This window comes from Stylophora pistillata, chromosome 4 (assembly GCF_964205215.1).
Source record: "Stylophora pistillata chromosome 4, jaStyPist1.2, whole genome shotgun sequence".
In the NCBI taxonomy this organism is placed as follows: domain Eukaryota; kingdom Metazoa; phylum Cnidaria; class Anthozoa; order Scleractinia; family Pocilloporidae; genus Stylophora; species Stylophora pistillata.
In genome coordinates, this window is record NC_142522.1 from 12,347,372 (window position 1) to 12,362,466 (window position 15,095).

The window sequence follows — 15,095 nt, forward strand, 5'->3', positions numbered from 1 at the left end:
TCATGAACCGAGCTCAATTCAAATTTGAATCGACCCAATTTAACAAAAGTACGCCTGTTTATTAAGAGGCCGTTCTTTTCGGCCGTTCCAAATATATTTCCAGTAAAACCAGTCAGACTGCTTGCAAAATACATTATCATAGTTTATGCATTAGGATCGGCACATGAAAAGTACGGCGTCTGAATCAAAGCCGTTCCAAAGGCATTCCAAAGGAGAAGTTCTCGGCCAAGCCAGGCGGGGAGAACGGGTAAGCCGTTCCAGATTGAAATAACACGGTTCCAAATTGATTCAGGCGCCGATCTTTTCATGTATTTAACTCAAGGAGGGGGGCATTGGGGCCTCTGGGAAACCGCGAAACCGGAGAAAAAAACCTCCGAAACCGAAAAACCGACGAAAAAAGGCAGCAAAACCGAAAACCGCATGCAAACCTGACAAAGCCGCTACATTTTCACCTTTAAAGGGGTCGAAAAGGAAAAACCGGAAACCGCATCAGAGTTTTCGTGAAAACCGAATGCAAAAACACGTAAAATCCGCTAGCCGCTCTGAACATCAAAACCGAAAAACCGAACCTTTTTGGCCCAATAACCGAAAAACCGATCCAAAAAACACTCAAAACCGCAAACCCGAAAATCCCAAAGCCCCCCTCCTCAAGGAATTAGGTTCGGCTCATGAAAAGATCAGCGTCTGAACCTAGACTGCTTTGCAGCTATTTCCGGTGTCGTCACGCTACCAGAAATGGCTGCAAAGCAGTCTACATACTGAACCGGGCCTAATTCAGTAACAATCTAGTCATATATAATCCCATTTTCCTTAACTTTTGAACTGTGAACTGTGAAGTTGGGCTTAAAAATGCATTTTACGATCGAAAACCCATCTATCCAGCGAATAAATCGCTAACTTGTACAGTTAAATCTATGAAATCTTCTCCACTGTCCACGTTCTCAGTATCAGAGGGTCTTACTCGTCACACTATGTCCCATTGCTATTTTGAAAACTCGATAAATATTCACTTTTCTTTGGAAAAAGAGGGCCAGGATGACACAGAAATTCTGTGAGGCCTTTTCTCCTTCCCTCGCTCACTTCATCACCTAGCTAGATACGACCCCGTTTACTTTCCTCACGCACTGTCTAACGTCTGCATTTCTCGTTGTGATCACGCACACGGCCGCGGGGAAGGCAGGGGGAGATACTCTTTTCAAAAAGTCACCAAGGGTTTAACCTGGAACCCCCTGGATCTCGGCTATATCCTCGTTTACTTTACTTCCAATATATCATTTTTCATTTTATCAAAATGTATACAACGAAAGCACAGTTGAATAGCATCATTACTCCGATAAATATTATCGATCAAACATTTTCTCGTATCGACTCCAGCCCTGTCCCCCTGGCCCCACTGACTCAACCTTGACCTTCAAAGGATCCACTTCAGTCGCGACTTATACCCTTTGATGACCCCTCACACACGACCCCTACCTCTTACAAGGCATAAGCTTGTTTTTAATTTTTTACAACTATTATTGTTGTTAGCTTTCTTGGATATGCTTAACTCCTAATGTTCACTTATTCCAGGGAGATGACCCATTCCATGTCAATTTATTTAAATGGTCTCTAATCTTTTTCTAGCTTTGCAATTGTTTCTGAAATCGACGATTCCAAAAATTCGCGAACAGCACAACATCTGCTAAGTTGCAATGATGTAACAGGTATAAGTAGATAGACGAAAATAATACAATTTTGTCACTTAGTCACCATTCCTCGCCCAGTCGCTACTCAAGAGAGGATAATAAGTGTAGTTTTTGCTAGGATGGAAATGACCACATGCTCGCACGTGTTCGGTAACGAACTTTTCACCTATCTTGGACCTACTGAACTCCTGTCAAAAGATGCGCAACAGGAGCATAAAAACTGCTTTTATTTCCATTATTCTATTTTTGACTTGTAACTAAATTGAGGGAAGAGTGTAATTTCCGCTTGAAGGGGTTTATGAAGAGGTCATGCATAAAGTTATAGCAATTTGCAAACGCTTTCGTACTCGATACGTGATGTTGCCATTCTTCTAAATGTCACTTATTATTTCCGCTTTTTTGGTCGAAGTTCTTTTAAGGTCGGCACACACGAGGGGACTAGTCCCTGCGACTAGTCCCAGCGACCAGTTTCATGCGACTAGTCCCTTCGCGTGAACTACACATTTCTGTGGTCGCAGGGACCAAAATTTGGTCCCTGCGACTGGTCGCACGAATTCAAACTTGTTTGAATTCGTGCGACCAGTCGCAGGGACTTGTCGCATGAAACAAATGTTTGTCCCCTCGTGTGAACTGTTTGTGCGACCAGTCCCTGCGACTAAACGGTAAATAAGCCAATCACAGGTCAGTATGATGCGTGACTTCCGGTATTTGTAAACATTGCAGTCTCTATGAATTTTCCCTGAATTCTAGATTTCTACAACTGAAGAATAAAACACTATTTCTAGTTTTGTAAACATATACAGATGTCTTGGAGCCGTTTTGATGGAATTTTTACCCTATTTGACTCTGTGTCTGTTAAAAATAAATAAAAAAAACGAAACGTAAAAACATGAATAATTCGACTGAATAAGTGTAGTTCGTTTGCGTTGATGTTTAATAGTGCTACAATGAAAAGTTGCCAAATTTTCATTGTTTTCGTGTAACGCCCCAGACTAAGAAACATCTTTTGCCTCTTAATTTTCCTATGTTCTTGTGCAATTGAGTGCCCTCGTGTGGACACCTTAAGGGACTAGTCCCTGCTACCGGTCCCCTCGTGTAGACCCTTCAAAGACTTGTCGCCGGGACTAGTCGCACGGACTAGTCGCAGGGACTAGTCCCCTCGTGTGTGCCGACCTTTAGTATTTGAAGTTACCATCGTTTGTTGGGCAAGTATCACGTCAGGTTACCGCTGGGACCTTGGGTTACATATGTTTTTCCCCACAAAGAAACATTAAATTGATTCTTGCTCTGACATGAAAGCGTGAAAGCGTGAAAGCCTGAAAGCGTGAAAACGTGAAAGCGTGAAAGCGTGAAAGCATAAAAGCATGAAATTTTACTAATAAAGCGCTCGTGTGTAAATCCTTCCACAAAGATATGAAACAAACTTAAATAAAAAATACTTCTTAGTTTCATAGTCATTTGAAAATTAAATGCAAGTTGGTAAGTCTACCCCACTGCCTTGTTATAGCCGTAGATTTTTATTGTTACTGTAATTACTAATACTATTATTATTATTATTGCTACTATCTTAAGTTTTCTAGTTAGTAAGTTAGTCTTTTCATAATGGGTTGACTAGCACGCATGGTTCGTCAGTTCCTTTCTAGTTTACCCCCCTGCTTTGTTATGGACCTAAGATAAATACCTCGTATAAATTGGTGATGTGTATGACGTCACCACCATAACCCTCAAGTAAGATAAAAAGACGTCATTTTCAAGTAATGTAAGTTATGAAAGTTTGAAACAACAGATTGCGGAAGAATATACTAAAAAACCATTCATAAAAATTCCAGATGACACGTCATTGAATTTTGTCAGATTGAAGCATAGGGCAAACCGTATGAAGAGTTATACAACAGATGTTGTAGAGCGGAAAGTGAGACAAATTACCATTAAGCATCTTTGTGGGGCTATTTGAAAGGCGCAACTGTGGAACAGCGGGGATTGTTGGTTTCCGTTAGAAAAAAGCAGTTCACAGAAGGGATACCAAACCTTGTGTGCAGTGAATTACCAATCACTGACACATTGGATCAGATCAAACACCCACGAGGAAGAGCTTGAAGCAAATACGAGGAAAAAAGGGTCTACGCCTTCTTTACATGGTAAGACTCAAGAGAAGATTTAAAATAGGAGTTAATACTTGTTTTTTTTTTTTTTCTCTGAAGGATTTCGATATTTAAGTAATATGAGAATATTCAAAGGCGTAATTTTTTTTCATCTTAGATCGTGTTACGAAATGTCACCATCAACTTAATTTCCTTTCCTTAAGATACTTTTCTGAACAATTGCAAAATAACACTCTAAAAGGGTTTCAATGAAGCGGATGGCTACTTCGAGGTGAAAATACTTGTATAAGCAAGTTCACATGATCATGTTCTAGCCATTAAAAGGGACTTGGATGATTACGAGAAGGGCTCTTTTATCTGATCAACATTTTGTGATTGGCGCTTAAGGCTTGACGTAACATTAAATTGTAGCAATCATAGCTATTTTTGTTGTTGTTGTTTTGTTTTGTTTTTCGGACGTGTCGGTAAAACCAGTAATGACTGGCTGAACTACTAATAATGACGCTGGTGCTGCGAAATGATGAGGCTGGTGATGCGCGGGCTTCTTCTTTCTTCGGTTCAAGCATGACGAAGGCGCCAGACGTGTTCCCGTTGTCTCCTTACAAATTGGTTTTTTACTCGGTAATTTTATCGGTACTATTTGTCGTTGATACTCATAATCAAGGTAACCAAGAAAGCTTTATCCATCAAAGAACGTTTTATCTTGCTACAAGAGACGATTCTTTGGTCCACGAATTAACTACATCAGCGGCCATGTTGCTACCTTCAACTGCTTTAGCCTGCTTAAATGTGGAGACATATGTCCAAACCCGGGACCTTCATTGGCCTGTTACTCCTGCAGTAAAACTATACACAAAAAACAACGTTCCTACCGATGTCATGTCTGCTCTAACAACTTCCACATGATGTGCATCGACGGTAAAGCCGCCGGCCTACAACAAGATACGACGCCATGATTCTTCCATTCCGATGGTCTTGACAATGGACGAATGTCAACTCTGCTCTCTCTACCATCTACCGTTCTCTAATTGCGACAACTCTTCCAATGTCAACTCTGCTCTCTCTCTACCATCTACCGTTCTCTAATTGCGACAACTCTTCCAATGTCAACTCTGCTCTCTCTCTACCATCTACCGTTCTCTAATTGCGACAACTCTTCCAATGTCAACTCTGCTCTCTCTCTACCATCTACCGTTCTCTAATTGCGACAACTCTTCCATTTTCAACTCTTCGTGGTTTTCTTGGTCGACTGCAAGTAGTTCCTTCAACCCTACAGACTGGTATTACGATAATATTCTATCATTAATTATTATAAAATTATAATAAATTATAATAAATAATAATTATAATAAATTATAATAAATTATAAAATTATTATAAATTAATTATTACGATAATATTCTATCATACTACAAATCCAACCTCAAAGTTGCTCCACAGCCTTGTAGGTAAGCTGGACGAGATAAAAAAAAAAATCTTTTGAATTTGGATCTTATGGACTTTTTTTTCTCTTCGCAGAAACCAAGTTATGTTCTTCGATATATAATTCACTATTACATCATCCTAATTACAAAATTTATCGAAGGGACAGGAAATAAGCTAGCTGCTAGTGGTCTCTTGGCGTATGTTCGTGATAACGATAACTTTACAGTCATCCGGAGAAATAAATTTGAACCAGAGAACATCGAAACGATATGCTTGGAAATTAAAGAAAGTAATAACTTCTGGTTTAATATATCCGCAGTTTATCGTTCGCCCAACAAAACCAAACCTGCAGAATTTCTACAAAATCTCACATTACATTGAATGAATTAATAGACTTAGACATGAGGTGTTGTTACTGGGGGTTTTAATTTTGATCAACTTCAGCCTAATCCTGGATTTTCCGACTTATGTGCACAGTTTTGTCTTATCAACACTATAACTCTACCCACGAGGGTTAGTAGTACATCATCTACCTTACTGGATTGAATTCTCACAAATCAAGTGAACAGATTTGCATACAGTGGATCACGACCTAATTTTTACTATCAGAAAGCGCAAACTACCAAGACCCACGCCACGATTTATCACCTATCGACGTATGAAAAACTTCAATCAACAACTCTTCCTCGAGGAGTCAAATAAGTCTCCTCTCGACGAAATTGCGTGTGATGACCGAAAATCAATTTATGAAATATATCTCCAGTGGTCAAGCATTTTTAGCGGCATCGTGGATTTTCACACTCCACTGAAACAGAAACGCGTGAGAGGCGACCAACTCCCTTGGGTGACGCCTGACTAAGTCAAAGAGATTCAATACCGGAATAAACTCTACAAGAAATATCGTAATAACAACTCCACCGAAAACTATGAAAAGTTCCGTGTCCAAAGAAATAAAGTCCGCGCTTTGAAATGTCGACTCATGAGGGAATATCTCAACGATACTACCACCAACACAAAGCCTTCTGACTTTTGGAAGAAGTTAAAGCCTTTACTCCCAAGTAAGAAAAATCCAAGTCAGAACACTGTATTGATAGACTCAACCTAGACAATAACCAACCAAACTGATGTCGCTAATGCTCTCAATGATTATTTCACCGATCTTGTTTCTGAGAATATACCAAGTCAAGAGGAGGGCTTTTTCGCTAACCACCCCAGCGTAATCACGATCAGGTCCAATAATACTGGTGAGGAGGAGTTCAACTTCACTCACGTCACTGTCGATTCAATCTGTAAACTGTTAGTAGCACTTAACTCCAGAAAGTCCACTGGTCCCGATGGTCTATCTCCCAGGATTCTCAAGATTTCTTCTTCAGCAATCAACTAATCTCTCCTCTCACTACCATCATTAACAGGATAATTACTAATGGCTGCTGGCCTTCTGAGTGGAAACGCTCAAATGTTATCCTTGTTTTTAAGAAGGATGACAGAAGTGATAAAGCCAACTATCGGCCAATATCTTTATTGCCTGCAATATCAAAGATCGCCGAACGTGTCATCTACGACCAGTTGTCAGTGAGTGGATTAAAGTCAAGCTTTGTGACTCACTTTCTGGATAACTAAAAGGTCATTCCTGCAGCACAGCACTTATTAAAACGAATGAGGATTGGCGCTCTTCCCTTGATCAAAAACAATGTGTGGCTGCTATTACCATTGATCTCAGCAAAGCCTTTGATTCTATCTGCCATGGATTACTTACTGCCAAGTTGCGTGCATATGGTCTGGATGACAACTCTGTTAAACTTATTAACTCTTATCTACACTGTCGTCTTCGAAGAGTAAAGCTAAATGGAAACTTCTCTAATTGGCGAACTGTTAAAAGCAGGGTCCCACAAGAGAGCCTGTTGGGCCCTCTTTTCTTCAACACTTTTATTAATGACATCAACTTTTTCTGCGATAACTCATCCCTTAGACTCTATGCTGACGATACTACCTTGTACGCCAATAACTCATCTCTCAACCTCCTGGAAATTAAGATCAACCAAGACCTCGTCTCAATTTCAGACTGGCTTACGCTAAACTACCTGACAGTTAATTCTACAAAAACTAAGGCTATTATCCTTGGCAGCTGTGACACCTTTCCTATTTTTATACTCAAGAACGAAGCCATTGAACAGAAAGAATGCTTGGAACTACTTGGCTTCACTATTGACAGTACCTTGTCTATGAATCTTCATATCAAGAACACTCTTAACAGAGTGTACGTTAAACTTTCAGCTATCCAACGAATAAAGAATTTGATCTCCATTGAAACCGCGGCAAAGCTTTACAAGACCTTCGTATTACCACATTTTGAATATTGTAGCCCGTTATTACTTGGAATTACTAATGGACTTCACGATAAGCTTGAGAAAGCCAATAGTTTTGGCCTCAGATCTATCTTCAAGCTACCCCACGACAGTGCATATAAAGATGCCTTAAAAACGGCCAACCTTCAGACTCTTGAACACCGACGTTTATGCCACTTCTTCTCTCTGGCTTATCAAGCCTTAGTTTCTGGGAGAGGTCCTAAGTACATAAGAGCCCTCTTTCAAGTCCATCTTAGCCGCTATAATTTAAGAGGAGGCAACCTCAGACTAGCTCAGCCAATATCGAACAGTAAATGGACTCACAAATCATTTACCTATCTGGTTACTCGTATGTGGAACAATTGTTGTGAGGTAAATTGGAAGTTGCTATTTTGACTTTTTCAGTTTAGCTTTTTGTTTTGTTAAGCCTTGCCTTTTGCGCCGGCCTACGTGTTGTTTTGGTAGATTTATAGTTTTGGTCTTTTATTTTTAGTATGTACTTGAACTAGGCTCAGTTCGCGGATTTCCTTATTACCGGTGTTAGACATTTTAATCGCTTGTTATGGTTGAGAGTAATTGGTTTCATAGATGGTCGTGTTTGGGTTGGTAAAGCTGACCTTGGGTTTTATCCACACTGAAATTCCTGTTTGTGTGCGCGATTCTTGTGCGCAGCTCGACCGTTGGCGTTTAATTGGTTCCTTGGTGCTCGCCAAGTACTTCAGAGCGAGCCACCCAATTTCCCCCTGTTTTGCAAAAGGAACAGATACACTATGGAAACTCCCACAGTCAGCTAACCCAAACATGTCTGCGATTTTTGTATTTAATACGTGGGCACTCCTCGCTAAGAAGAGAAGAGTCCAGAGTCTTGATACCTCCCGTTAATCCGGCCGAGCAAGTTGTAAAACCCCCAACAAATTTGGTGGAGGACCCGAATTTGGAAGAGGATTCGGATTTTGTTCAGCCGTCAAGAAATCATCGCGACTGTGAGTGGAACTTTGTTTCCGTTTGTATGCCTTTCCATTGCAAGCTAGTTTAATTTTGTAAATCTTGGTATTTTCTTTTCAACGGTGATTGAGTTTGCATATAGTGTGATTTATGTTTAATATTCAAGTTGATTAGCTTGTGAGTTGATTATGTCTGTTATGAGTCAATTTCAAAGTTGAATTTGTTTTTTCGTTGTGTGTTTGTTACGTTTTTCCCCTTCACTAGTACCGTCTTTGATCGTGTCGCTTTCATTTCGGGAAATCTGGCTCATATCGTACTTTTTCAGTATTCATCCTGATTACTAGACAGCGCGCGCGAACCCAAGCTGGGGAAGCCTTTCGCCAGGAAAATTTAGCGTCGAATTCAGGTTTGAATGAGTGGCCGGCCCCTCCCTCCTCCACCCGTCCAGTAATCTAGGGAACCGTTCTTCCGTTCACTTTTAAGATCAATTAGTAGATCGCCGAGGGCCGACACTAAATCCCAAACGTTAAGTGGGATTCCTACTCCCAGCGAATGTTCTCTAGTTTCCTCTTGTCCTGGTAACCAAAGTTCTGACACTGAAGAAGACCTTACTTATGAAAACACAGAGAACAGAGAACATCTTTCCGGTCGTGGAAGTAGAAGCGAAGATTCTGTTGAAGCTCCTGATAACTCGTCTCTTGATATTCGACGTAATTCTTTAGAGCTAGATCAGTCGTCTCGTGCACCAGCTTGTGACAGAAATGGAAGATCAAGTTAATCAGTTACATCAAGCAGTTAAGCGAATGCAAACTTCCGTTAACTCACAAGGCAGAGGTATCGGTGTAAAATCATCGGTAACGTTTCCAGTTTTTAAGGGCGATGAGTTCGAGGATGCCCATGAGTTCATTAGGAACTATAAAAGAGCCGGTAGACTAAATGGTTGAGACGACGATAATCTAGCATTAGGGCTTCCCCTGTATTTGAAGGGGCACGCTAGCGCCTGGTTTAAGACTTTACCTATGGTCGACGAGATGTCTTTTGAAGAGTTATCTGAGCAATTAATTAGGCATTTTGCCTCCGGAGCTAGTGAATGGCGTGTGAGACAGGCGCTAGGGCAACGACGGCAACTAGAGAAAGAATCAGTGGCGGATTATTCTTATAGCCTTCGAACACATTGTGCGAGAATAAATCTGCCTAGATCTGAGTGGACACACTATTTTGTACAAGGTCTCATTCCAGAAATTCGTGAATATGTTTTTTTGCAACAACCCGAAAATTTGGAAGCGGCAGAGAATTTCGCTAAGTTAAAAGAATCGGTATTGGCAGGGTCAAATGAACGCGCAGATTTTAACCCTCAGGAGTTATCGGCGCAAATTCTAGAAGAGCTCTCAAATGCAATCAACCCTAAGGATAAGTCAATTAGTGCTGTAGGTCCAGCTCTAGGTCAAAACCCTTACGTGAACAAGTCCAAGATGAAGCAAATTATTAGAGACGAGTTTCGAGAGTTGATGGGAAGCAACATTAATGCTAGACCCAGCCAAGGAGTTCCCAGTCTCGCTTTGGCGATGCCGTTTGCTACAATTGTGGTCGAAAAGGACATACTTATCGTTTTTGTCGCTCAAAACCTGCTCCTGGAAATTTTCGTCGAGGAGGTAGTAGACAAAATTTTTTATCAGAATAGAGGTAAGGGTGCTTCTGATTGGCAACCTAAGCAGCAGAGAAACTGAGAAGCGCCCCTGTCTCGTTAGAAAATGAACCCGGTGATGGGAGCCTCAAAAACTATACAAAAGGCTTCAAAAGTTGTAGACCAAAATTTATTGGGAGGATCATGCGATACTGATAAACTTGCTTTCAGTAAAAGCCAGACCTGCCGATGTTTCAGTAGATGAGAGAATGAATTCAGCGCAACATGTTATGATTGTTGATGATAGTTATCAAACTTCGCCAGAACATTCATCTAGTCGCCCTCCTCAGAGTAGTAGACTAGGAAAACAAAGCAATTGTTTGGAGAGTAGCATCGTCGTTATTTTATCCGTTGTTTTCTCTATCATTATTACACTACTTGAGTTGTTTGAAGTAGTCATAACAAGTACTGTGAATGTACTTAAACGACCTCCGGTGTCTAGTAAAAGATACGCGACTTTATTTTCAGGCGCCAGCTCACCGAATTTTTCTGCTTTCTCTGTTCAGGATAAATCTTCTAAGTGTTTGTGTGAGGTCTTGAAGGAAGAACCTCAAAGTTTTAAAAGTGCTGTTGTGGAAGAAAACTAAATAATTTGAATATATCAACAAAGTTAAAATGGTAAATTGGCCACCGTTACGGTTATAAAAGCTGACGTTTCGAGCGTTAGCCCTTCGTTGGAGCGAATAGAGGAATTTTGGGTTGTGTGTGCTTTTATAGGCAGAAAATGGAGCTACGTGATTGATGGGAACATGGCAACGAGAAAAACACGAATAAATTAGTGGAATGAAAAGCGTTCGTTGATACCTGTGGGATTTAGACTGCCGGTTTGAAAGATGAGCTTTTGTTCAAGAGTGTTGCGGCTTTCCGTGCTACCTAAGTGTAAGGAAAGACCGCAGATTGCCATATGTTGCTTAGAATGATTTGGTAAATTAAAATGTCTAGCGACTGGTTTCGATGTGTCCTTGTCATTCCTATCTACGGCGCGAAGGTGTTCTCGGAATCGGTCACCTAGTCTTCTGCCTGTTTCGCCGATGTATATCCTTTTGCACTAAGTGCAAGTTATGCAATAGATTACATTGGCGGAGGTGCACGTAAAGTGATCGGTGATCTTAATGGATCGTTTTGGTCCTGATATTTTCTCAGTGTTGTGAATGAAAGGACACGTTTTGCATCGCGCACGAGCGCATTTAAAAGTGCCTGGTAACTCATTAGTCTAAAAAGAACTTCTGACCAAAAAATTTCATATGTTTTTGTCGCGTTTGAATGAAATGAGCGGAGGCTGCGAAAAGATAGTGCTTGTCTCAGGATCGTTTTGAAGTAATTTAAAGTTTTTAGGAATGATGGATTTGACTGAGTGGTTGTGAGGGTGAAACGTGAGAGTGAATGGAATGCGGTCGGAATCTTCCTTTTGCGACGTTTGTAGTGCTGAATGTCGATCAATAAGTTGGGCGCGGTGGTAACCCGCTTGAACGACAGAATCAGGGTAACCACGTTTATCGAAAAACTGGCACATGACTCTGATTTGTGGTGGAAATCAGAGTCATCACTACATAAACGACGAAGTCTTAGAAATTAAAAAAAAGGAATGGAATTCTTAACGTGAGATGGATGCGAAGACGAATACAAGAAGAATTATGCGAGTCTGTAGGTTTGTAATACACACTAGAGCATAAACCGTTGCCTTCAATTGAAACTTTGATGTCTGAAAAGGATAAAGAATTGTCAGAAATTTCCCACGTACATTTCAGAGCCGGGTGAAAAGAATTGACCGCGGTTATGAATTGAATGAGCTCCTCTCTGGTAGAGGAGGTGGCGCCGATACAGTCGTCGATGTAACGACCGTAGAGTTCAGGTTTGGAGCCGTTGTATTGGCTGTAAAATTGGTGTTCGACAAAGCCTACAAAAAGATTGGCATAGCTAGGTCCCATTTTGGTACCCATGGCTACAACATTGGTTTGTTTGAAAAAGTTGTCCCTGAATGAAAAACAATTGAGTGTGAGCACTAATTCGGCTAAGAGTAGTAGTGTTTCAGATTTAGTTTCCTTAACAGCACGTTGATCAAAAAAAATGTTTAAGGGCCAGAAGACCTTCACTATTAGGAATGACTATGTAAAGAGACGTAATATCCATGGCGAAAAGAAGTTTGTTTTGGCCAAGGAAATTAAAGTCGCGAAAAATTTGAAGAGCGTGTTGGCTGTCTTTAATATATGATGGTAAAGTTTTGACGATGGCAGCCATAATTTTGTCTAGATAGCTGGAGATAAGTTCGATAGGGCAACTGCAAGCCGAGACAATGGGCCAACCCGGGTTGTTTGGTTTGTGAATTTTAGGCAAAAAGTAAATACAAGAAGTTCTATGAGTGCGGGTTATGATGGGATTTTTTGCTGTGGCCGGCAATTCTTGTTTAGTTATGAGTTGGTTGATCGTATTCTTGACGGTGGTTTGATTGCTGGCAGTGAGGTCTATGTCGACCTTTTGATAAAAAGAGGTGTGGAAGAAAACAGCCTAGTTTTTGAGCAAGCGATGTCTTTGTTGATGATATGTTGAGTTGTGACGATATTGTTATTTCGGAGGTCATGTCACACAGTCACGTGTTAAGCAAAATAAGGTAACGGATAACTAAATTATAGTACAATGAGTTTTTAATATTATTTTTGTATTACTAGAAGCCCTACTGTAACAGATCAAATGGTATTGACATAGCTTTGGTCAAAAATATGATGTGGTCAGTTTTACATTGTTCTGATATTCATCTCCTTTATGTTCATTAATACAAACTACTATGTGTTCTGTGAAAATAGATTATAATGAAAACCAGTGACATTCTTAAATTGTCATTTCAACTAAATCCAGGTCAGGGGCATGTGACCAGTATGGAATTCTTTCGTCCAGTAGTTCCAAGTGTGAAAGTCGTGCTGGCTTAAAGGTTTTACTTTTGTGTCTGTGAAGCTGGGAGCCTGAGTCCAGGTGTATAAAACTAAAGCCACACTTCAATTAGCTTAAGGGATGGTGAGAGGTAGTCAGAAAAAATAACCTGTGCTGCATGGATTTTGTTTTGGCTCTCTCCCCTTCCCTTTGCATTGCTATGCAAGCCTACTTAAGTGTGGCATAAGTTTTATGTACCTGGGCCCTGTTGAGTAACCAGGATAAGTGTTACCAGCTACCAGTAGACATTGGTTGCAAAAAAAAAAATTGTTTAAGCTTGCTTTCAGGAAGAATGTAGTTTATTATTAAGTTACTATGCTAAATGGAAAAATGTGGGTTCTTTATCTTGTGTCTCTATCTGAGTGTAGAATATGTAATGTTATATTAAGAAATTAATGTATGAAATTTAAAAAAATACCTTTTAACATTAGCTACTGCCTATTTACATTAGCTCCCACTCCCCCCCCCCCCCCCCACTCTGATTATGTCCAGCATCTGTGCACCACTTTTCAAAGTTCTCCCTCGGTAATCTTTGGGAATAGTTGATGAAAGTAAAAATCACTCAAGATAGTAATATTGTGCTCCCAAGATTCATCTCGTTCAATCTTGATAACTACACTATCCTTTGTGGTCCATACAACGAAGTAGCAGAATTTGCGCTTTGTCAGGAACATCTGGCCTTGACACTGATGCCAGTAAACATGTGTGGTAGACAGCGTATAATTCCCTTCCTTCTCCTCCAAGTAAAAGTCTTTGTGCCCACAAGCTTCCTTGATTGTCGCATTTCGATGTGTGTAGGGGCACTTACACTCAATCACCGAGTCGTCTCCCACAAGTCCATCAGGGGAAGCACCCAGAACTCCCGACTCGTGTAGCCAAAGGCCGGTCTGTACAGGTGTAAAGTTTGTGATGTTGGTGAAGGATTTCAGGGCCTCAGTCTCATTGTCCTGTCCCCATGCAATTGCTTTAACTCCACTCAAGTTGTATTCCCCAAGTAGTCGCTTGATAAGAGACGGTGTAACTCTTTTTGCCTGGAGGACGGAGCCAAAATTACTGGCAGTCAGGCGGCCTCTACGAGCTTGGTGCCATGCAGGGCTGTTTCGCTGGCCAGCCGTGAGGGTGCTCACAACATTTATGGTTCTCTCCTCTACTTTGGCATTCTCAATCAAGTACTCTAATTGTTTTTCCTTCGTAGATGCCATAAGGAAACCTTCTGAGTAAATGATATCCTCAATCGTCTTGATCGGGAGAGGGGTAGCAGGTTGTGGTTCGGGACTCAAGATCCAGCAGGTCCCTGTAAATTTGCCATAGCGCTTTAGTTCGCTGTACAGCCACATCCGATCTTCTCGGCTAGGATCGCGCGCCAAAGGGCTGTAATCCTTCTTCTTCGGTGGCGCTGGAAACATCTGGCTTGCAGACTGTACGCTTTCTGCCTTTCGCTTTCGTTTCCATTGGCATTCCAGGTCCGTCCTGCTAAGGTTATTGATGCCATAAATAAATATGGCTGCCGCGTGACTGCACTTGAACTCGCCGCAAGGACACTCGCATTCTGTGTTTTTTATTTCAAGGTTTTCATCGAGATAAATCTGATAAAAAGATAATTCGAAACAGACACGTAAGTTGCAATATATATTCCGCAATATAAACATTAAATTGGAGGTGAAATCGGGGTTGGGAGTTCTTCGAATTGAACATACGTGTTGTGATCCCAAATTGGCAACTTACTGTGACTTTGTAGTCCTTATTTTTCATGCTTGCTTGGACTTCACCTTTGATGACTCCCCTGGAATAAATAAAGCTTTGGACATGGTCGGATTTGAAGTGGTTTTCTCCGCGATCAAGCGATTTCCGCTCTCCAGAAAAGAAAGAAACGAGTGAGCATATCGATAAAGACGCCATGTTTGAAGTATGAGTTTAAACTGTTTAGACCAGAAAAAAATGCTGTCATGGCAACGTGACGTCACACTTTAGGACTCTATTAGAC

The 15,095-nt window shown here is 40.9% G+C and overlaps 1 protein-coding gene across 1 annotated transcript; it reads right to left on the minus strand.

Moving 5' to 3' along the window:
* Window positions 1-12,810: 12,810 nt before the first annotated feature.
* Window positions 12,811-15,095, minus strand: LOC148732507 (uncharacterized). The gene is made up of 2 exons (XM_088759088.1): window positions 14,837-15,095; window positions 12,811-14,697 (listed from the first exon to the last, which is right to left on the minus strand). The coding sequence occupies exons 1-2, from the start codon at window positions 15,008-15,010 to the stop codon at window positions 13,621-13,623; spliced, it is 1,251 nt and encodes a 416-aa protein (XP_088615214.1). The 5' UTR covers window positions 15,011-15,095; the 3' UTR covers window positions 12,811-13,620.

What these genes read in the sequence shown, in the direction of transcription:
- LOC148732507 (XM_088759088.1), bottom strand. Translation starts at nt 15,010, where the DNA reads ATGGCGTCTTTATCGATATGCTCACTCGTTTCTTTCTTTTCTGGAGAG. An exon ending in ATAAGGACTACAAAGTCACA is followed by an intron (nt 14,698 to 14,836) that starts GTAAGTTGCCAA and finishes TCTTTTTATCAG; the next exon opens with ATTTATCTCGATGAAAACCT.